The 24,981-nt window shown below is 44.8% G+C and overlaps 1 protein-coding gene across 5 annotated transcripts in view; it reads left to right on the forward strand.

Annotated features, from left to right (window-relative positions):
• The window catches only part of NPAS2 (neuronal PAS domain protein 2), a 198,905-nt gene that overhangs the window by 89,764 nt on the left and 84,160 nt on the right, over positions 1-24,981 (forward strand). For all 5 annotated transcript variants that reach the window (NM_001083763.1, XM_059891469.1, XM_024999126.2 and 2 more), the window contains 1 exon segment: positions 14,689-14,837. In NM_001083763.1, coding sequence (NP_001077232.1) covers positions 14,689-14,837 — 149 coding nt within the window.

Here is a 24,981-nt window from a genome sequence, read left to right on the forward strand (position 1 = left end):
TTTTCTTATGCATAAACAACACCAAAACAACACTTGACAAATACTGAAATGTTTAAAGAAATAATCAAAGATGATTTATAATCATACCACTTAGAGGTATAGACACTGTTAATATTTTGACATATTTCCCATCACGTTTTTTCTATATTTCCATCAATTTTTAAAAAATTTTATTGAAGCATAGCTGATTTACAATGTTGTGTTAATTTCTGCTGTACAGCAAAGTGTCTCAGTTATACATATATATATTTTTTTCATACTCTTCTCCATTATGGTTTATCACAGGATGTTGCGTAGAGTTCCCTGTGCTATAGAGTAGGACCTAGTTATTTATCCATCCTGTTGATAATAGTTTGCATCTGTTAACCCCAGACTCCAGTCCCTTCCTCACCTCCCCCTTGGTGACCAAAGTCTGCTCTCTGTGTCTGTGAATCTGTTTCTGTTTCGTAGATATGTTCCTTTGAGTCATATTTTGGATTCCACATGTAAGTGACATATGGTATTTATCTCTCTCATTATGACTTGACTTGACTTAGTATAATGATCTCTAGGCCCATCTATGTTGCTCCAGATGACATTACTTCATTTTTTATGACTGAGTAGTACTTTGTTGTGTGTGTGTGTGTGTATGTATATGCACACCACATCTTCTTCATCCATTCATCTGTGGATGAACATTTAGCTAGTTCCCATGTTTTGGCGATTATAAAGAGTGCTGCTAGGAATGTAGGGATGCATGCCTCATTTCAGATTATACTGTTTTCCATAGTGGCTGTACCAATTTACATGACAGGAATACTCTTATAAGGTCTTAGTTACTGTGGCTGATCAGACTCTAATTTATTCTTCGTGGAAGTTCACACGCCTGGACAGGACTCTTCTTCGTGTAGAGGGCACTGAAGACCGATGCTACTCCTGAACGTTGCACATCACAGTGGCCTCTCTGGACATTTACAGTGAGCCCATATTTGGCATATTTCCGTCCTATGTGAAATTTGAGTCCCTTCCACAACCACGCCCTCTGCTTCAAGGGCTACAAAGGAAGTAGAAGACCTTATCTGGAAACCTTCTCAGACAGGTTTCTTCTGCTTGGTTTATAACACTCAGATTTGGGAGACCTAGTCTAAACTCTGTATCAGTTTCTCTTTTCAGCCTCATCCTATACTACAGAACCAGTTAGCCCAGATAAGAAATGCCAGAATTCCCACGTGGAAGGAACTTGGGCATCAGGGAGCCCGTATTTTAAGCATTAACTATCTGGATATCCCCAGAATTTACAAGATTAACGCAAAGGCATAATTTGCTTATGGCTATCCAGGCTGGATGGGGCTTGGCGGGAAATGCTTGTCCCTGTTCCTTGTGGTCTCAGCTAGAGCCATTCAAGGATGATGGACAGAGACTTTCCTGATAGTCCAGTGGCTAAGATTCTGTGGCCCTGATGCAGGGAGCCCAGGTTCAATCCCTGGTCTGGGAACTAGATCCCCAACTCAGAGTTGCCATGCTGCAACCTAAGATCACGCGTGCTGCAGCTAAGACTGAGAATAGTTACATAGATAGGTAGACAGGCAGACAGACAAACAGAGAGAGGGATGGGTGATGGACAGAACCATCTGAAGATGTACTTGCTCATGGCTGGTGTGGATGTTGTCAGCTGGGACAGTTTTTTCTATGTGGAGGTGGAGGCATGGCCTTCTCCTGACAGGTGATTGGGTTTGAGGATGAACATTATAAGAAAAAGCTGGGGGAGAAGAGGGAGCCGGTGTCCCCTTAGTACCTGGTCTTGGAAGTCAGGTAGGGTTACTTTGCCACCTTCAACCCATGAGACACAAGTTTCTGAGGTCAGCCAGCCGTTCTCAAGGGAGGGGAATTAGAACTCATCTTCTCGTGGAGTAAGTTGTAAAGAATTTTGAATTATCTGGTTTATAATGACTCTATCAACTCTATTTGATATTCTTTAATAACCCATATGGGAAAAGAATCAGAAAAAGAATGGATATATGTATATGTATAATTGATTCACTTTACTGTACACCTGAAACTAATACAATAATGTAAATCAAATATGTGTTGTTGTTCAGTTGCTAAGTCATGTCTGACTCTCTGTGACCCCATGGACTGCAGCACCCCAGGCTTCCCTGTCCTTCGGTGTCTCCCGGAGTTTGCTCAAACTTATGTCCATTGAGTCAGTGATACCATCCAACCATCTCATCCTCAGTTGCCCCCTTCTCCTCTTGCCCTCAAACTTTCCCAGCTCCAGGGTCTTTTCCATTGAGTCAGCTCTTCCCATCAGGTGGCCAAAGTATTGGAGCTTCAGCTTTAGCATCAGTCCTTCCAATGATTATTTGGAGTTGATTTCCTTTAGGAGTGACTGGTTTGATTTCCTTGCTGTCCAAGGAACACTCAAGAGTCTTCTCCAGTACCACAACTCAAAAACATCAATTCTTTGATGCTCAGCCTTCTTTATGGTCTAACTCTCACATCCATACGTGACTTCTGGAAAAACAATAGCTTTGACTATACAGACCTTCATCTGCTATCTAGGTTTGTCATAGCTTTTCTTCCAAGGAGTAAGCGTCTTTTCATTTCATGGCTGCAGTCACCATCTGCAGTGATTTTGGAGCCCAAGAAAATAAAGTCTGTTACCATTTCCATTTTTTCCCCATCTATTTGCCATGAACTGAAGGAACTGGATGCCATGATCTTAGGTTTTTGAAGTTGAGTTTTAAGCTAGCTTTTTCACTCTCCTTTTTCACCTTCATCAAGAAGCTCTTTAGTTCCTATTCACTTTCTGCCACTAGGGTGGTGTCATTTGCATCTCTGAGGTTATTGATATTTCTCTGAGTAATCTTAATTCCAGCTTGTGATTCATCTAGCTCAGCATTTGGCAGATACTCTGCATAGAAGTTAAATAAGGGTGACAATATATAGCCTTGACGTACTCCTTTCCCAATTTTGAACCAGTTCATTCAATATTGTTGAACCAGTCCTTTGTTCCATGTCTGGTTCCAGCTGTTGCTTCTTGACCTGCATATAGATTTCGCAGGAGGCAGGTAAGGTGGTCTGGTATTCCCATCTCTTTAAGAATTTTCCACAATTTGTTGTGATCCACACTGTCAGAGGCTTTGGCATAGCCAATGAAGCAGAAGTAGATTTTTTTTTTTTAATTCTCTTGCTTTTTCTATGATCCAACAGATGATTTGATCTCTGATTCTTCTGCCTTTTCTAAATCTAGCTTGTACATCTGGAAGTTTTTGGTTCACATGCTATTAAAGACTACCTTGAAGAATTTTGAGCATGACCTTGCTAGCATGTGAAATGAGTATAGTTGTGTGGTAGTTTGACCATTCTTTGGCATTGCCCTTCTTTGGGATTGGAATGAAAACTGATCTTCTCCAGTTCTGTGGCCACTGCTGAGTTTTCCAAATTTGCTGGCATATTGAGTACAGCACTTTCACAGCATCATCTTCTAGGAATTGAAATAGCTCAGCTTGAATTCCATTACCTCCATTAGCTTTGTTTGTAGTGATGCTTCCTAAGGCCCAGTTGACTTCACACTCCAGGATATCTGACTCTAGGTGAGTGATAACACCATGATGGTTATCTGGGTCATGAAGATCTTTTTTGTACAGTTCTTCTGTGTATTCTTGCCACCTCTTCTTAATATCTTCTGCTTAAGTTAGGTCCGTACCATTTCTGTCCTTTATTGAGCCCATCTTTACATGAAATGTTCCCTTGGTATCTCTAATTTTCTTGAAGAGATCTCTAGTCTTTCCCATTCTATTTTTTTCCTCTATTTCTCTGCATTGTTCACTTAAGAAGGCTTTCTTATCTCTCCTTGCTAGTTTTTGGAACTCTGCATTCAGATGGGTATATCTTTCCCCTTTGTCATAAACCTTTAATTTTTTATTGGAATATAATTGCTTTAGAATGTTGTGTTGGTTTCTGCTGTACAACAGAGTGAGTCAGCTGTAAATATACATGTATCCCCTCTCTCTTTGACTTTCCTCCCACCCTCCCCCCACCATTTCATCCATCTAGGTCATCACAAAACACTGAGTTGAGTTCCCTGTGCTATATAGCAGCTTCGCACTAGCTATATATTTTATCCATGGTAGTATATATATGTTGGTGCTCATCTCCCAATTTGTCCCATTCTCCCCTCACCCCACTGTGTCACATGTCCATTCTCTGTACTTTTTTAATGTTTGGTCTTCCTAGAGTGATACCTTCATGCCCAGGGAAGGAGGAGCTGCCCAATTTATCTGTCATCCTCCCTGTCCCCCCAAGAACTACCCAGAAGTATGTTTCCTCAAGAGTCTATTGTGGCTATTGTCCAGCCTGACCCTATATACTTTCCTGCAAAATGTCCTGTTTTATTTACAGACCCTGCCATCAGGCTTTCAGAATCTGCATTCCCACCTTTTGATTCCTATGGGTCTCTTACATACTCATTTAAAAAGTGTGGGAAAAGAATGAAATAATGCCATTGCAGTAACATAGACAGACCGAGAGACTGTCAAACTGAGTGAAGTAAGTCAGACAGAGAAAGAATAAATCCCATGGTATACCTTATATGTGAAATCTAAAACAAGGATACAAATGAACTTATTTTCAAAACAGGAACAGATTTACAGGCATAGAAAACAAACTTATGGTTACTAAAGAAGAAAGGCAGGGAAGGGGTAAATTAGGAGGTAGGGTTTAACATATACATACTACTGTTTATAATGTGGGTCCACTTGCTGATTTGGGAAGATCTCCTGGAAGAAGAAATGGCAACCCACTCCAGTATGCTTGCCTGGAGAATCCCATGGACAGAGGCTCCTGGTGGGCTGAGTCCATAGGGTTGCAAAGAGTTGGATACAACTGCGCCTACATGCACTACATATATGAAACAAATAACGAATAAGGACCCACCATATATTACATGGCGGAGAAGGCAATGGCACCCCACTCCAGTCCTCTTGCCTGGAAAATCCCATGGATGAAGGAGCCTGGTAGGCTGCAGTCCATGGGGTTGCACAGAGTCGGACATGACTGAAGTGACTTAGCAGCAGCAGCAGCAGCAGCATATATTACATGGAGCCCTACTCAATACTCTGTAATAACCTATATGGGAAAAGAATCTTTAAAAAAGAACGGATATATGTATATGTATAACTGAATCACTTTGCTGTACGCCTGAAACTAACAGCATTGTTAATCAACTGTACTCCAATATAAACTAAAAATAATTTTTTTAATGTAATGGAGAGGCATAGCACTAGAATTATCAAAATGATTTTGAAAGAGAAGACTAAAGCTGGGGAAATCACATTATTAATTTTAAGACTTACTGTAAAACTGCACTCATCACACAGTGCTACGGTGAGAGAAAAGCTCCATAGGTCCCTGGAACAAAGAGAAGAGATAACCTAGAAATTGAATCTCATAAACTTGATCAGTTGATTTTTCACGGGTGCAGAGGTAATTCAGTACAGAAGAATCTTTTTTAAAAAGCGAACTTGGAACAATTGAACAACCATATGCAAGCAAAGGGCTTCCCAGGTGGCATTAGTGGTAAAGAACCACCGGCCAATGCAGAAGACCTAAGAGATGCAGGTTCGATCCCTGGGTCAGGAAGATCCCCTAGAGGAGGGCATGGCAACCCACTCCAGTGTTCTTTCCTGGAGAATCCCATGGACAGAGGAGCCTGGTGGGCTACAGTACATGGGGTCGCAAAGAGTCAGACACGACTGAAGCAACTTAGCACACACCCACATGCAAAGGTTAACCTAAACCTTACATGTTATAAAAATAACTCAAAATGGATCATAAGTGAAATGTGTAAAACTCTCAGAAGAAAGCACAGGAGGAAATCTTCTTGGCCTGAAATCAGGCAAAGGGTTCTTAGATCTGCCACCAAAACACAATCCATAAAACAACCACCACAATATTGTAAAGTAATTAATCTCCAATTAAAATAAACTGATTTAAAAAATAAAAATAAACCAAAAATAATGATTAACTTGGGCTTCATCAAAATTAAAAAATGTTTTGCTCTGTGAAGACACTATTAAGAGACCGAAAGGGCAAGCTGGCAAAATATTGACGAATCACGTGTCTGACAAAGGACTTGTATCCGAATACACAAATACACTGCCTTACATCAACAGTAAGGAAACAAACAACTCAATTTAAAAATGGTGAAAGACATGAATGGATGCTTCACCAAAGAGGATACACAGATGGTGGAAAAGTACATGAAAAGATGTTCAACATCATTAGCCATTAGAAAAATGCAAGTGAAAGCCCAGTGAGGATTGTCTACTGCTGAGTCACCTGGGAAGCCCTGCACATCTCTTTGATGAGCTAAAATAAAATGTACCGACCATACCAACTCCCCTTGAGGATGTTGGAACATCCGGATCATGCCTGCATCACTTGCAAGAGGTAAAATGATGCTGCTGCCCTGGAAAACAGTCTGGTGGTGTCTTAGAAAGTTAAACATCTGTGTGATCCAGCCATCCTTCTCCCAAGTTACTACAGAGAGCTGACCTCTTACATTCACACAGAAACCTGCACACAAATGTTCATAGCTGCTGTGGGAAACAATCTGAATTGCCTTAAGCAGGTGAACAGATAAGCCAGCTGTGTTATTGATACCCATGCAATAGAGAGCTACTCAGCAGTGAGAAGGAGAAGGTATTGGTAGGTGCAGCAACTTGGATGAACTGGGTAGAAGCCAGCTCAAGAGGTTACCTGCTGTCTAATTGTGTTTGTACGACATTCCCGAAAAGAGAATGCAGTGATGGAGAACAGAACAGGGGCTTCCAGGGGTTACGGACATGGAGACAGTGAAGGAACTTTGGAGGGAATGGTAGAAGGGGGTGGGAGAGTGCAAGTGCTCCATGGCATGAGCACCCGAGCACACCTCCTCCCCCACTTCCTAGTCATGAACTTTGGCAGTTATTCACCCTCTGGGTACCTCAACTTCACCTGTGAAAGGGGAATGATAACAGATCATTGTGCGGATTAAAGGCATAATGCATGTAAAGCCCTTAAAATAGTGCTGTTGCTGCTGCTAAGTCACCTCAGTCGTGTCCGACTCTCTGCAACCCCAGAGATGGCAGCCCACCGGGCTCCCCCATCCCTGGGATTCTCCAGGCAAGAACACTGGAGTGGGTTAAAATACTGCTATTACATAGTAAGTGCCCAGACAGTGTTAGCGAGGTCAACAGTGTCCCCTGGGAGAAACCAGAAACGATAGAAAGATAAGACTGGGGCGCGCTGAGCACTGCATTCAAATCAAAGGTGGAGGCTTGTATCAAGGTGTATTTAACACACACACACACACCCCTTCCCTTCCTCCCAGACCACCTCCCTGTCTCTCTTTCTCTCTGTCTCTTAAATTCAATAAAAAGAAGACAGACAACACATCTGAAAAGTGGGTGGAAGATTTGAACAGACACTTCTGAAAGAAGATACATGAAAGAGCATTAAACACAGGAAAATACGTTGAGCATCACTCATCACCAGACAACTGCCAGTTAAAACCACAGTGAGCAATGGATGCATAGATACAGAGAGCAGACTTCTGGACACAGAGCGGAGGAAGGAGAGGGTGAGACAATGGAATAGGGTGGAAGCGCATACACTACCGTGTATAAAATAGATAGCCCATGGAAAGTTGCTGCATGACTCAGGGAACTCAAATCAGGACTCTGTGACAACCTAGAGGAGTGGGGAGGGCTGGGAAGTGGAGGGAGATTCAAGAGGGAGGGGACATATGTACACCTAAGGCTAATTCATGTTGATGTATGGCAGAAACCAAACCAATATTGTAAAGCAATTATCCTTCAACTAAAAATAAATAAAAGAACAACCACAATGAGATAATGTTACATGGCTAAAGTGAAGAAGGATTGGCAGTGCTAAGTGCTGGCATGCATGTGGAGCCATAGAACTCTCATACATTGTAGGTAGAAATGCAGAAATAGGAGAGCCACTTTGTATAACTGTATAGTACTGTCTTACAATGTTACACAAACACTTAGCATGTGAAAGTCGCTCAGTCGTGTCTGACTCTTTGCGACCCCATTGACTGTAGCCTGCCAGGCTCCTCTGTCCGCTGAATTCTCCAAGCAAGAATACTAGAGTGGGTAGCTGTTCCCTTCCCCAGGGAATCTTCCCAACCCAGGAATCGAACCAGGGTCTCCTGCATTGCAGGCAGATCCCTTACCAGCAGAGCTACCAGAAAAGCCCTACACTTACCATCAGATCAGATCAGATCAGATCAGTCGCTCAGGGCTGATCTCCTTCAGAATGGACTGGTTGGATCTCCTTGCAGTCCAAGGGACTCTCAAGAGCCTTCTCCAACACCACAGTTCAAAAGCATCAATTCTTCAGCACTCAGCTTTCTTTATAGTCCAACTCTCACATCCATACATGACCACAGGAAAAACCATAGCCTTGACTAGATGGGCCTTTGTTGGCAAAGTAATGTCTCTGCTTTTGAATATGCTATCTAGGTTGGTCATCACTTTCCTTCCAAGGAGTAAGTGTCTTTTAATTTCATGGCTGCAGTCACCATCTGCAGTGATTTTGGAGCCCAGAAAAATAAAGTCTGACACTGTTTCCACTGTTTCCCCATCTATTTGCCATGAAGTGATGGGACCAGATGCCATGATCTTCGTTTTCTGAATGTTGAGCTTTAAGCCAACTTTTTCACTCTCCACTTTCACTTTCAGCAAGAGGCTTTTTAGTTCCTCTTCACTTTTTGCCATAAGGGTGGTGTCATCTGCATATCTGAGGTTATCGATATTTCTCCCAGCAATCTTGATTCCAGCTTGTGTTTCTTCCAGTCCAGCGTTTCTCATGATGTACTCTGCGTATAAGTTAAATAATCAGGGTGACAATATACAGCCTTGACTAACTCCTTTACCATAGGACCCAGCAATTTCATACCTGAGTATGTACCCAAGAGAAATTTATGCGTATGTCTATACAGAGACAGGGAGATGGATGTTCAGAGCAGCATTATTCTTTTTGTTTAATTTTTATATGATTTTTAAAGGTTTCTTTCCACTTACAGTTATTTCAAAGTGTTGGCTATATTTCCCATGTTGTACAATCAGAGCCGCATTATTTTATTAATTTAATTAATGGCTGTGCTCAGTCTTCACTGCTATGCGCAGGCTTCCTCTAATTGTGGTGAGTGGGGACTACTCTCCATTGTGGTGTGCAGGCCTCTCATTGCGGTGTCTTCTCTCGTGGAACAGAGCTTCAGAACTCGGGCTCAGCAGCTGTGGTGCATGGGCTTAGTTGTCCTGAGGCATTTGGGATCTAACAAAATCAGGGATTGAACACGTGTTCCCTGCATTAGTGCGTGGATTTTTAACCAGTGGACCACCAGGGAAGCCCCCAGCATTATTCTTAATACCCCCAAACTGTAAACAGCCCAATGAACTACGAATTGACAGTCAAAAGGAATGAAGTATTAATATATACAATAACATGGATGAAGGAGATCAGCCCTGGGATTTCTTTGGAAGGAATGATGCTAAAGCTGAAACTCCAGTACTTTGGCCACCTCATGCGAAGAGTTGACTCATTGGAAAAGACTCTGATGCTGGGATGGATTGGGGGCAGGAGGAGAAGGGGACGACAGAAGATGAGGTGGCTGGATGGCATCATTGACTCGATGGACGTGAGTCTCAGTGAACTCCAGGAGTTGGTAATGGACAGGGAGGCCTGGCGTGCTGCGATTCATGGGGTTGCAAAGAGTCGGACACGACTGAGCGACTGAACTGAACTGAACAGTGACCGCAGACCAGGGGTTCCCAGGGCTGTGATCCAGGGCAGATCAACAACAAAGATGCAGGAGGAAACTTTTTAGGATGGAGGAACTATTTTACAGCTGAATTTTTGTGGTGGTTATGGTGGCTCAGATGGTAAAGAATCTGCCTGCAATGCAGGAGACTTGGGTTCAATCCCTGGGTCAGGAAGATCCCCTGGAGAAGGGAATGGCAACCCACTTCAGTATTCTTGTCTGGAAAATTCCATGGGCACAGGAGCCTGGCGGGCTACAGTCCATGGGGTCACATAGTCAGACACGACTAATACTTTCACTTTTCACTTTCAGGCAATTACTAAGATTCATCAAACCACAAATATAATATGGATGAGTTTCACATAAATAATGCCTCAAAGGACAGAACAAATCCCTAAACCTGCTTGGTTAAGTGTCTTTCAACCTGTTTTCCTGATGCCTTATGCCCGGTGGTCTCAGGGCCTGCCAAAACAGGCCTCCTTTATCAGAAATAAGGTCATTTAAGGCTTTTTTTTTCCTGCTTGGCTCAGAGCTGCGGATCCAACTGACACTGACCGATTTCCAGTGGGCACCATCGTGTGTCCCAGGCGGAGGCTGACGGAAACAAGCTTGTGTTCCTGTCACTAATGATATAAGCCGTCATCATCGGCTCTGCCAGGCTGTGTTCATTGTCATTACACCCATTGAAGAAGAGAACAGAGTTATAATGAGCCGGGTGTTATCCGCTCACCAATAATTTATAATGGGCAAACCAGGACAGGAATAGAGCTTTTTTTGGCTAAGGAGGTTGCGTGTCGCTCTTCAAATCTAGGCTGAAATTTTATTTATAATGCATAGACAGTCACTCAGAAAGTTAAAGGCTCCTTTGTTCCCTCTCATGTGTTTGAACACCGTGTTTTACCCTGGACTAGCACAAAGGCCCCTCGGCATCTTACCATTGCACCTGCAGTCAGTCTGTGACTGGGAGAGAGCGTTCCTGGGGATAGGGACTCAGCTAGAAATGAGGCCTCTGTAGAAACGCCTAGAGGACTTTGGGCCCTCCCAAAACTCTAAGGAGAGACAGGAAGGAGGAAAAGGTCAGGAACAGGAAGAGACCCTTAGGTAAGGGTAGCGACCATGTGCTTTAGGTGAACTTTGAAGAATTGCCTTGGGTGCTATCAGGAAACATCCCAAACTGAGATGAAATTAGCAAAAGGTGATGTATGAACAGGTGCGTTGAAATCAAGACAGGTCGAGGGACTTCCCTGGTGGTCCAGTGGTTAAGAGCCAGTGCAGGGGGCCGGGGACATGGGTTTGATCCCTGGTCTGGGAAGATCTCACATGCCGGGGAGCAACTAAGCTTGTGCGCCACAGCTGCTGAGCCTGAGTGCCTAGAGCCTGTACTCTGAAACAAGAGAAGCCATGGCAGTAAGAAACCTGTGCATGCACCTGGAGAGTAGCCCCAACTCGCCACAACTAGAGAAAGCCCACACACAGCAGCAAAGACCCAGAACAGCCAAAAACTTTAAGAATAAAAAGGACAGGTCGTGTCTAATTGGGTAGCAAGAAGCAGAATGTTTGTGACCATCACAGTGTCCAGGGAAAGGGTATGTAGGGTGTGTGCCTAGGTTTCCAAGCACTCTTGGGGGAGCCCGAATCTATGTGGATGCTGACACCTATTGGTACCTACCCCAAGGCAGGTGAATCCCTCTAAGGGGAACCCACTGGGTTGTCACAAGCCACCAGCACCCTCCAAATCACTGCAGATGGTGACTGTAGCCACAGACTTAAAAGATGCTAGCTCCTTAAAAGAAAAGCTATGACAAACCTAAACAGCATATTAAAAAGCAGAGACATCCCTTTGCTTGACAAAGGTCGGTATAGTCAAAGCTATGATTTTCCCAGTAGTCATGTATGGATGTGACAGTTGGACCATAAGGAAGTCTGAGAGCCAAAGAACTGATGCTTTTGAACCGTGGTGTAGGAGAAGACTCTTGAGAGTCCCTTGGGCTGCAAGGAGATCAAACCTGTCAATCCTAAAGGAAATCAATCCTGAATATTCATTGGAAGGACTGATGCTGAAGCTCCAATATTTTGGCCACCTGATGCCAAGAGCCAACTCATTGGAAAAGACCCCGATGCTGGGAAAGAGTGAGGGCAAGAGAAGGGGGCGGCAGAGGATGAGATGGTTGGATGACATCACTGGCTCAACAGCTAAGAGTTTGAGCAAACTCCGGGAGGTAGTGAAGAACAGGGAAGTCTGGTGTGCTGCAGTCCACGGGGTCTCAAAGAGTCGGACACGACTGAGCAGCTGAACAGCAGCAACCACCAGCATCCTGTCTGGGCCACACATTGGCCAGTGACCTCCTGGTGGGTGACTAGCTGCCCCAGGCACCTTCATCCTGGGCCCCAGGGTGCCTGGACCAGAAAGAAGACTGAGTTTGATGGGCCCTGCAGCTGTGGTCCCTGTTCTCTCACTAAACTGACCTTCTGGAACAAACCCATCTGGGCTGAATGTGGGAGGCGTGGGTCCGCCTTCCCAGACCGGATGAACTTTAAGTAAGCTGGCCGTGGAGGAGGGGCTTGACCTGCGGAGCTGAGAGCTGGCCCCGGGCTGTGATAAGCCAAGGATCAAGGCCTCTGGGACAGCCCTGCTTCCCAGGCTGGTACAGGTGGTTGGGGGGGTGGCGGGGGTGGGGGTGGGGGGTCTTTGTTTAACAAAGCAGCCCCTGCAGCCACGGTTTCCTCTCCAAGTTCCCGGGACCCTTTGGTCCTCAGAGCCTCAGTGGGAAGATCCCTCAAACTGAGGGGCTTCACGTTGATTACTTCTGTAGTTGTGTGGTGTACTGTGTCATTTTTTAAAAAAATATACTCTATTTTTAGGACAGTTGTAAGTTCCCAGCAGGATTGGGTGGAAGGACACATGCCCTCTTTTTCCATATGCCCTCTGCCTGTGTATATGCACAGCCTCCCCTATTATCAACAACCCCCAACAAGGGTGGTCCATTTGCTGCAATTGATGATGCCACATTGACAGGTCATTATCCCCCCAATACTTTCGGGCTCACTCTTGGGACTGTACATTCTATGGGTTTGGGCAAATGCATGCACCGTTGTGATATCATACAGAGCAGTTTCCCATCCCTAAAGATTCTCTGGACTCTGTTTTCATCCCTCCCCCTCAGCCCCTGGCCTACTAATCTTTTCACTATTGCCATAGTATTGCCTTTTGCAGAATATCATAGGGTTGGACCCTTGAGTCTGGTGACTTTTTAGATTGGCTCTTTCACTTTGTAATGTGCACTGAAGTTTCCACCATGTCATTTTTTAAATTAATTAATTTAGTTATCATTTTTGGCTGTGTGGGGTCTTTGTTGCTGTGCACAGGCTTTCTCTCATTGCAGCGAGTGGGAGCTATTCTTCCCAGGCTTCTCCTTGCAGCGGTTTCTCTTGCTGCAGAGCACAGGCTCTAGAGCACATGGGCTTCGGTAGCTGTGGCTGCCGGGCTCTAGAGCACAGGCTCAATAGTTGTGGCTCATGGGCTTAGTTGCTTCTGAGCACTTGGGATCTTCCTGGATCAGGGACTGAATCCATGTCCCCTGTGTTGACAAGCAGTCTCTCATCTACTGCACCACCAGGGAAGTCCCACTGTATCATTTTAAAAAGGGTTCAGATACATTTAGTGGCTTGGCAGTCACGTGCAATCCCTGTCACATTGGCTCTGGTTGTTGGCTTGTGTGGCTTGTGGATGGTTTTGTGGGGGTGTGCCTGGACTCCCCAGTAGGATGATGAGCTCTGGAGCAGGGGACAGGGCTTGTGCCCTGGTGGTACCAGCTCTCTACTGGATGCTTGGGATGCCTGCCTATCCTTTGTGACTTGGTACCAGAAGCTGGGTGCTCTGGGTTAGAAGGAACCTGGTTTGGGCTTGAGGATGGGCTGTTAAAGCAAACCCTTCAGGGCTATTTGTATTGATGAAGAGTATGTCATTCGTTTCTGGAGTCAGAGCATCTGAGCTCTGACTGTGGAGCCCATCTGTAAGATTTTGCATCTGAGCTTCCTAGGTGGCTCAGTGGGAAAGAATCCACCTGCCAATACAGAAGACAGTTCGATCCTGAGTCAGGAAGATCCCCTGGAGGAAGACATGGCGACCCACTCCAGTATTCTTGCCAGGAGAATCCCATGGACAGAGGAGCTTGGCAGGCTACAGCCCATGGGGTCACAGAGAGTCGGATGCGACTGAGCAACTGACTGACTGACTGACAAGACTCACTAATGCTGCCTTTCTTTGTGTCCAGTACTCTAGCATAACATTTTCCCTGTCCCCATCACCCAGCTCGGAAATGTGGCAAATGTTTCTTTCCCTGAAAATTTTCTATTGTTGTTTGTTTGTTTTTGTTTTTCTAATTAGAACCCTTATTTGCATATTTTTTTTCACTTACGTGGCAGCACCGGCTCTTAGCTGTGGTCTTTGATCTTGCTCGCAGCATTCAAACTCTTAGTTGCATCGTGTGGGATCTAGTTCCCTGACCACGGATGGATCCTGGACCCCTGCATCAAGAGCACAGTCTTAGCCACTGGACCACCAGGGAAGTCCCTCCTTGAAAAGTTTTGATCAGATAATCTCAGCAGAATACCCTCTGACCTAAAGTACCTCCAGCCCATAAGAAAACCTTCTGAAAGTGGAATGTTCTAGTAACCTGTGCCTTTGCTGCAATGTGGGAGACCTGAGTTCCATCCTTGGCTCAGGAAGATCCCCTGGAGTAGAAGATGGCAACTCACTCCAGCTTTCTTGCCTGGGAAGTCTCATGGACAGAGGAACTCAGGGGACTACAGTTTGTGAGGTCACAAAGAGTCAGACACGAGTGACAGACTAACGCTTTCCCTTTTTGTGTTGACAGAGCTTCCCGAAACAAGTCTGAGAAGAAGCGTCGGGACCAGTTCAATGTCCTCATCAAAGAGCTCAGCTCCATGCTGCCTGGCAACACGCGGAAGATGGACAAGACCACCGTGCTGGAGAAGGTCATTGGGTTCCTGCAGAAACACAATGGTAACCATTACCCTCTTTCCGTTTTTCTTTCTCTTCCTGCCGTTTCCACTCAACGGTTTTATCAAGTTGGCTTCCCTGGTGATTCAGATGGTAAAGGATCTGCCTGCGTGCAAGAGGCCGGGGTTCAATCCCTGGGTTGGGAAGATACGATGGAGAAGGGAATGGCTACCCACTCCGGTATTCTAGCCTGGAGAATTCCATGGATAGAGGAGCCTGGTGGGCTACAGTCTGTGGGGTCGTAAAGAGTCAGACAGGATTGAGGGACTAACACTTTCACTTTTCTCTCACTTTTATCCAGTTTGTCTTCCTGCTTGGTTCTCCCCAGCAAATCCGACCTCCTTGGTCATGAGTTTCCTCTTTCCAACACCCTTCACCCTCCAGAAAAACCCCATCTCCAGCAGGTTTGGGGTAGGACACGCCCCAAATTGCTTTCTCAGCCAGAGGGGCAGACTCAGGTAGCACCCAGCCCAAGCAGGGCAGCACCAACTATGGGAGCATCTTGATTAAAAATGTCTAGAGCAGTCCTTTTCATTCAGCCCTGCAGGCACCATGCCCAGGTATTAATTTCCCATTGACTTAAACTGTACTGATGGCTCCATTCATTTCCACCACCACCCCTAAAGTCTTTGGCCTTCTCAGCAACACCATGGGAAAAAGTATTCAAAACAACTAACTGACTTAATGTCAAATCTGTTTTTTCAATGAGATGTAACTCACATAGCATAAACTTCACTACTTTAAAGTTTATAGCTCTGTGGTTTTTAGTACAATCTTTTCATGAGGTTGTGCAAGCATCAACACTATCTAATGTATTGTCCCCAAAGAAACCCTGTGGGGATTCCCAGGTGGTGCTAGTGGTAACGAATCTGCCTGCCAATGCAGGAGATGCAGGAGATGCGGGTTTGATCCCTAGATCGGGAAGATCCCCTGGAGAAGGAAATGCCAACCCAGTCCAGTATTCTTGCCTGGAAAATCTCACGGACAGAGGAGCCTGGCGGGCTACAGTCCATGAGGTCGCGAGGGTCGGAGACAACTTAGCGACTAAACCCACCCCATACACATGGAATCATACATTTCACTTAGCATCCGCATGTTAGCAACTGCCTGTGTTTCATTTCATTTTATGGCCAAATAATATTCTATTGTATGGATATACCATTTCATTTATCTGTTTATCTTTTGACAGATATTTGGGCATTTTCATCTGGGGGCTGTTAAATAATGCTGCTGTGTACATTCCTGTACTTATTTTTGAGTGGATATAATTTTCAGTTCTCTTGGGCATGTATCTAGGAGTGGAACTGCTGGGTCAAATGGTAACTCAGTGTTTAAGTTTTAGGGAAACTGCCAAACGGTTTTCCATAGCAGTTGCACCGTTTTACATTCCCAACAGCAGTGTGTGAAGGTTCCAGTTTCTGCACATCCTCACTAGTACTTGTTGACAGGTGTGTGTGTGTGTGTGTGTGTGTGTGTGTGTGTGCGTGTGCTTATTGTAGCCTTCCTAGTTGGTCAGAAGTGATACCTCATTGTGGTTTTGGTTTGCATTTCCCTAATACCGAATGATGTTGAGCTTTTCATGGACTTGATAGCAATTTGTATCATCTTCTTTTGAGGATGTCAGTTCAAATCCTTTGCCCATTTTTAATGTTTTTGCTGCTGAGTTGTAAGAGTTCTTCATACATTCTGGATACTAGACCCCTATCAGATACGTAATTTGCAAATATATTCCTCATTCTGTGAGTTGTCTTTTCACTTCTTTTTAAAAATATTTATCTATTGCTGTTTTTGCTGCACCGGGTCTGTGTTGCTGTGTGTGGACTTTCTCCCTAGTGGAGAGTGGGGGCCACTGTGGTTGTGCTGTGTGGCTCCTTGTGGTGGTGGCTTCTCTCGGTGTGGAGCGCAGGGCTCCAGGGTGCGCAGCCTCAGTCGTTGCTGCACGTGAGCTCAGTAGCTGGCGACTTGCAGGCTTCAGAGCACAGGCTCAATAGCTGTGGCCCCTGAGCTTAGTTGCTCCATGGCTTTTGGGATCTTCTTGGAGGGATCAAACCTATGTCCCCTGCATCAGCAGGCAGATTCTTAAGCATTGACCCACCAGGGGAGCCAGACTTTTATAATTTTAAGCTATAATTTAAGCATTTAGATATAAGCCATAAATTAAACATTTAGATAGTTGGCCCATTTTGAGTTACTCTTTTGTATATAGGAAAAGGGAGGGAGTCAGAACTTATCCTTTGACCTAAGATTATCTAGTTATCCCAGCAGTCCACTTTAAAAAAATAAAAAACTTTTTGATACTTTATAAAGGTATAACTCACATACAGAAAATACAGAGTCATAACTGTATGGTTGAATTAGTCGTCACAGAGTGAATGCAGCCAGGAAACCAATACCCAGGTCACAAAATAAAAGCTTCCCCAGTAGATGCCCCTCAAAGATAATCTCTGACTGCTTTCTTTCCATCTTCCTTCCTTCCTCTCTTCCTTGTTCTTTCTTTCTTCGCTGGTTTGATGCTGCACATGGGCCTTCTCTTCGCGGTGAGTGGGGACTACTCTTCGTTGCAGCGTGCAGACTTCTCATGGCGGTAGCTCCTCTTGGTGCAGAGCGCAGGCTCTAGGCACACCCGCTTCAGGAGGTGCGGTGCTCGGGCTCGGTACTGTGGTGCACAGGGTAGTTGTCCCGCAGCATGTAGGACCTTAGTTCCTGGAGCAGGGATTGAACCCGTGTCCACTGCATTGGCAAGGTGGATCCTTAACCGCTGGACCGCCAGGGAGGTCCCCTCTGACTGACTTCTAATACCAGAGATGGGTTTTTTTCCCTGTTGGAGCCTTATTCAGATGAAATCGTATATTATGAACATCATGTTTGTGTGATGAAGCCGTGTGCTTCCAGCTCGATGGCTAGTTCCTCTTTCTTGGTACCTAGTATCCCATTCTATGAATTTACAACTTGAATCCATCATTGAACTTACATCTTTCTCAAACTATCCTCTCTTCATTTTACTCCCCTTCAACCCTTTTACCTCTTGGTCTTTCCAGGTGGTGCTAGTGGTAGAGAGCCCAGCTGCCAATGCAGGAGATTTAAGAGACGTGAGTTTGATCTCTGGGTCGAGAAGATCCCCCGGAGGAGGTCAGCACAACCCACTCCAGTATTCTTGCCTGGAGAATCCAATGGACAGAGGAGCCTGGCGGGCTACAGTCCACGGACTTGCAAAGAGTTGGACATGATTAGAACAGCTTAGCACACACGAAACCCTTTTAACTCCTAGCATTGCCCGCTTGCCTGTGGATGGTACCAAAAAATTTAAGAACGGTTGGGAGGATTCAGGAACTATTAACAAGCAAGAAGAGCAGAATTCTTTATTTTTTCTTAATCATGACACCAAGCAACCAAGCATATTAAAGTCAGAAATGTCAGATTATTGAGGAGATAATTACAGTTCCTCTGTGCTTGCCATGAGGCTTCTCCTTCACTGAACATTTTCCCAGACAAGATGATTTCATGGGAGAGGGCACAGCTGGGACACTAGAAAGTTTCATTATACTTGTTATTCTTTTATTATTTCTGTCATAATTGTATATACCTATTACAAATGTGACAGTAATGATAGAGCCTCCTTTTTTGCCCCCCCGCAAAGCTGCCCAGGGGAGAGTAAAGAACATGTTAATTGCTTTTGTTAAAAATTGGGGGAGAACAATCAAGCCAGGATTGGAATAAAGTATTGCAGCAGCATTTGATTGCCCCTAATAGTTTAAGCAGAATGGTTATATATCCTAAATGATGATTTAGCTAAATGAAAGAGCAGGTTGGTTTGATTACCAAGATATTTTGTGCAAATTACTCAAACCGGGTCAGTGTCACCGAGAAATAGGACAGCTGGGATCAAGTTCATCCGTGTGACATTTATGCTGGGCTCTGCCCACTGTGGACTTACAGAATTGTCGGATCTGGAAGCTGGAGAGGAGGGGTCGGCAGAAATTCAGCCTGCCACCACCAGGAGCTCCTGTGTCCACGTCAACTTCTTCATAAGACTGAGCCCTACCCCACACGACCCACTGAAATGCAACCAGAATCAACCCTAGATCTCCCTCATCCTTATCCCATACACAAAAGAGAACAGAAAATCCATGACAGATTTTATGAAGAGATATAGTGGCTGGACCAAAATTTGGATGAAAACAAAAAACAAGCAATAACTTTACTTATAATCCAAATGGTTGTGAATTCTGCAGGCATCTTCTAAGGAGCATGATCTGCATTCATTTGGGGCTCACCCTGAGCCAGGCAGGAGTTGTTAAGGCCTCCAGAGAGTAACTCGTGAAAGTGTCAGTCACTCAGTCATGTCCAACTCTTTGCAACCCTATGGACTGTAGTCCGCTAGGCTCCTCTGTCCACAGAGTTCTCCAGACGAGTACTGGAGTAGGTAGCCATCCCCTTCTCCAAGACATCTTCCTGACCCAGGAATCGAGCCTGGTCTCCTGCGTTGCAGGCAGATTCTTTACCCATCTGAGCCACCAGGGAAGCCCCAAAGAGTAATTCACCAGGGTATAACTGATAGGAGCCTCATAGTGGCCCTTTGAGTTTGTTCCATTTCATAGACAAGGCAACTGAAGCATAAAGATGTTAGGTCATTAACGCTAGACAGCCACGAAGGCACAGAATCTAAACCAGGCTGGTCTGCCTCCAGAGCCCAAGTTTTTAACATGAAACCATACTGCTTCTCTACGACAGATGATGTATGGGACTCTTTTAGGTATGGACATCATAGCCACATTATAGCAGTTCATGAGTGTGGCCATTTATGTTTGTAATTCGATTATTCATTCATTTATGTTTTGGTGGTGCTGGGTCTTTGTTGCCCTGCGTGGTCCTTCTCCAGTGGCAGTGAGTGGGGGCTGTGTTCTGTTGTGGTGTGTGCGGCCTTCTCACGCCAGTGGCTTCTCTCATTGCCGGGCACAGGCTCCAGGGCACTTGAGCTTCACGGGCTTAGTTGCTCCGTGGCATGTAGGATTTTCCCAGACCAGAGGGGATTGAAGCTGTGTCCCCTTCTTAACCGCTAGACCCCCAGGGAAGCCCCAGTGTGGCCATTAAGACTATTAGTTCTCACCCCTGGTGGCCCCTTAGAATCACCCAAGAAGCTTTTAAAAATACTTATAACTGGGTCACACCTCACAGACTAACACATCAGAATGTCTAGGGATGGAACCCAGATTGTGAGCTGGGGCCAGTTTGTACCCGCTTGCAAAAGATGATTGTTAAATTTTTAAGAGTTTTGCAAGCCAGCTGACATCATGTTGGCAGCTTGAAACCAGTGAGGGTCTAAGTATTTATACCGTAGAAATAGACAAACATGACTGATGTGGGGATGGAGCAAGCGCCTTCTACCAGATCACCCCTGGGTCAGGCCTAAACATCCACGTTTTTAAAGATGCCCGGGTGAAGTCAGCATGCAGTCAGGGTTAAGACCTGTGGATTTATACACGTTTTTAATTTATTTTTGACTGTGGTACGTCTTCGTTGCTGCACAAGGGCCTCCTCTAGTTGGGAGCGGGGGCTACTCTTCACTGCAGTGTGGGCTTCTCATTGCAGTGGCTTCTCTTGTTGCGGGGCACAGGCTCTAGGAACGTGGGTCAGTAGTTGATTTGGTGGTGGTGGTGGTTTAGTCGCTAAGTTGTGACCGACTCCTGCAACCCCATGGACAGTAGCCTGCCAGGCCCCTCTGTCCATGGGATTCTCCAGGCAAGAATACTGGAATGGGTTGCCATTTCCTTCTATCCAGTAGTTGATATGCACATGCTTAATTGCTCCATGGCATGTGAGATCTTCCTGGATCAGGGATTGAACCCGTTTCTCCTGCATTGGCAGGCAGACTTGTAGCCACTGGGCCACCAGGGAGGCCCAGAACTGTGGATTTTGGTGTACTTTCTGCCTTCATCCTGAAGGGAGACCATGTGATACTTTAGCTATGCTGCTGCTGCTGCTAAGTCGCTTCAGTCGTGTCCAACTCTGTGCAACCCCATAGACGGCAACCCACCAGGCTCCCCTGTCCCTGGGATTCCCCAGGCAAGAACACTGCAGTAGGTTGCCATTTCCTTTTCCAATGCATGAAAGTGAAAAGTGAAAGTGAAGTCACTCAGTCGTGTCCGACTCCTAGCGACCCCATGGACTGTAGCCCACCAGGCTCCTCCATCCATGGGATTTACCAGGCAAGAGTACTGGAGTGGGGTGCCATTGCCTTCTCCGTTAGCTATGCAGGTAGTCATTAAAATAACTTAGCTCTTTCATCAGTAATCTGCCAAGCATCCCTATTTTCTCAGTTTAAGAGATAAACCTTGATCCTGGAATGCATACTTTTAGAAGTAATTCCAAATCAAAATGAGAATTTGACCATGTTTCTCCATAGGGAAATGTCATCAATATCTGTTACAGGAGCATGCTCAGTCACTAAATTGTGTCCAGCTCTTTGTGACCTCATGGACTGTAGCCCACCAGACTCCTCTGTCCATGGGATTTCCCAGGCAAGGAAACCGGAGTGGGTTTCCAGAGCTATTACAGAAGAGAAGCCTCTAAATTATGTCAATAATAGGGCGTAGTGAGTAGTCTTATTCATAGCCATCTAACTGTCACTTCCACAGGACCAGGCTGACTTGCGTGCTTTCCTCTTCCTATGTGAGTCTCAGCTGGTTCAATGTCATCTTCTCCCAACATCAAATCCCAGTCCTCACCCTTGCCCTTCCAGATGTCTGCCTTAGAAGGTAGGGATGGGGTAGGGAGGACAGCAGAGCAAGGAGACATGTCCCTGTTGGGCAGGGTGATAGTCACCCCACCAGCCTACTTTCTGCTCCATTTTCTAGATTCTTCCTTCACCATATATAGCCCAACGTTGTCCTGCTGGTTGCTGGGGAGCACGAGCTATTGGGGCAGGTTCTAGGGCATAAGTACAGCCTACACTATGGTAGGCTTTGGGGCTTCCACTGTTAATTGCAATGCTTCCCTAAAAGATTGCTCCCATATGGCTGTATTTCCCTTGCTATTTAGAAGCCACTTGGACCATATTGCTCTGCTCATCCTGCCCAGTCACCTACAGCTTGTAATGTTGGTCCCATCAAATGCCAGTGGAGATTCGATTCAGTTCAGTCAGTCCAGTTGCTCAGTCGTATCCAACTCTTTGCAACCCAATGGACTGCAGCACACCAGGCTTCCCAGTCCATCACCAACTCTTAGAGCTTACTCAAACTCATGTCCATCACATAGGTGATGCCATCCAATCTTCTCATCCTCTGTCGTCCCCATTCTCCTTTTTATTTTTTAAATTTATTTCCTCTTCTCCATTTGCCTTCAGTCTTTCCCACCACCAGGGTCTTTTCAAATGAATCAGTTCTTTGCATCAAGTGGCCAAAGTATTGGAGTTTCAGCTTCAGCATCAGATCTTCCAGTGAATATTCAGAACTGATTTCCTTTAGGATTGACTGGTTTCATCTCCTTGCAGTCAAGGGACTCTCAAGAGTCTTCTCCAGCACCACAGTTCAAAAGCATCAATTCTTCGGCGCTCAGCTTTCTTTATGTTCCAACTCTCACATCCATACATAACCACTGGAAAAACCATAGCTTTGACTAGACAGACCTTTGTTGGCAAAGTAATGTCTCTGCTTTTTAATATGCTGTCTAGGTTGATCATAGCTTTTCTTCCAAGCAGCAAGAATCTTTTAATTTCATGGCTGCAGTCACCATCTGCAGTGATTTTTGAGCCCCAAAAAATAAAGCCTGCCACTGTTTCCCCATCTATTCACCATGAAGTGATGGGACCAGATGACATGATCTTAGTTTTCTGAATATTGAGTTTTAAGCCAACTTTTTCACTCTCCTCTTTCACTTTCATCAAGAGGCTCTTTAGTTCTTCTTCACTTTCTTCCATAAGGGTGATGTCATCTGCATATCTGAGGTTATTGATATTTCTCCTGGCAATCCTGATTCCAGCTTGTGCTTCATCCAGCCTGGCATTTCTCATGATGTACTCTGTATATAAGTTAAATAAGCAGGGTGACACTATACAGCCTTGATGTCCTCCTTTCCCTATTTGGAACCAGTCTGTTGTTCCATGTCCAGTTTTAACTGTTGCTTCTTGACCTGCATACAGATTTCTCAGAAAGTAGGTCAGGTGATCTGGTATTCCCACCTCTTTAAGGATTTTCTGCAATTTATTGTGATCCACACAGTCAAAGGCTTTGGCATAGTCAATAAAGCAGAAATACATGTTTTTCTGGAACTCTCTTGCTTTTTTGATGATTCATCGGATGTTGGCCAATTCATCTCTGGTTCCTCTGCCTTTTCTAAATCCGGCTTGAACATCTGGAAGTTCATAGTTCACATACTGCTGAAGCCTGGCTTGGAGAATTTTGAGCATTACTTTACTAGCGTGTGAGATGAGTTCAATTGTGGGGTAGTTTGAGCATTCTTTGGTATTGCCTTTCTTTGGGATTGGAGTGAAAACTGACCTTTTCCAGTCCTGTGGCCACTGCTGAGTTTTCAAATTTGCTGGCATATTGAGTGCAGCACTTTCACAGCATCATCTTCTAGGATCTTAAATAGCTCAACTGGAATTCCATCCTCTCCACTAGCTTTGTTCACGGTGATGCTTCCTAGGGCCCACTTGACTTCACATTCCAGGATGTCTGGCTCTAAGTGAATGATGACACCATCATGATTATCTGGGTCATGAAGATCTTTTTTGTATAGTTCTTCTGTGTATTCTTGCCACCTCTTCTTAATATCTTCTACTTCTATTAGATCCATACCATTTTTGTCCTTTATTGTGCTCATCTTTGCATGAAATGGTCTCTTGGTATCTTTAATTTTCTTGAAGAGATCTCTAGTCTTTCCCATTCTATTGTGAAAGTGGTCTCCCCTTCCTATTCCTCAGCCATCTCTGAGAAAAATCAGAGATTTGATTATGACACTGAATTGTTTGGATTTCCCTGGCAGTCCAGTGGTTAAGACTGCTTTCTAATGCAGCAGGTGCAGGTTTAATCCCTGGTCAGGGAGCTAGAATCCCTGGGAACTACTGAAGTGTTCATCGGCAGATGAATGAATAAAGAATACGTGCACATATACACAACAGGCAATTACTCAGCCACAAGAAAGAATGAAATCATGCCATTTGCAGCAATATGGGGGCTTCCCAGGTGGTGCTAGTGGTAAAGAACCCGCCTGCCGATGCAGGAGATGTAGGAGATGTGGGTTCGAGCCCTGGGTTGGGAAGATCCCGTGGAGGAGGGCATGCAACCCACTCTAGTATTCTTGCCTGGAGGATCCCATAGACAGAGGAGCCTGGCGGGCTACAGTCCATAAGGCTGCAAAGAGTTGGACAGTATTGAAGCGAGTTAGCACACAGTGATATGGATGGACTTGGAGGTCATTATACTAAGTGAAATAATTCAGATGGAGAAAGACAAATACTGTATGATATCACTTATATAGAGAGTCTAAAAAAATACAACAAACTGGTGAATATAACAAGAAAGAAGCTGGCTCACAGATAAAGAGAACAAACTGGTGGTTACCAGTGATGGGGGCAGACAGTCAAGGGGTGGAGGTATGAGAGGGATGAACTGTGGGGCGTAGGATAGGCTCAAGGATGTGCTGTACAACGTGTGGAATATAGCCAAGATTTTAAAATAATTGTAAGTGGAAAGTCACTTTTAAAAACTGTGTAAAAGTTGTGGACTTCCCTGTAATCCAGTGGTGAAGACGTTAGCTTCCAATGCAGTGGGTGTGGGGTCCATCCCTGGTCGGGGAGCTAAGATCCTACACGCCTTGTAGTCAAAAAACCAAAACATAAACAGAAGTAATATCGTAACAAATTCTGTAAAGACTTTAAAAATGGTCCACATAAAAAAAATTATTTTTAATTATATAAAAATTAAAAAACAAAGCAAGAGCATTGCAGGTTAGTCAGTGAACCAAAAAAAAAAAAAAAGGTGAAACGCCCTGAAATTTTGCAGTTCTTCTAGGAAAGAAACTTGATTGATGTTTTCCCAAACTTGACAAAAATGCTAAGAATTTACACAAAATTACCAAGTTGTGAAGCACAAAGAAATTCTTCTAAATCATGAATAGGAAAAAAAACAATTTCTATCAACTATTATAA

Source organism: Bos taurus, chromosome 11, assembly GCF_002263795.3.
Source record: "Bos taurus isolate L1 Dominette 01449 registration number 42190680 breed Hereford chromosome 11, ARS-UCD2.0, whole genome shotgun sequence".
NCBI lineage: Eukaryota > Metazoa > Chordata > Mammalia > Artiodactyla > Bovidae > Bos > Bos taurus.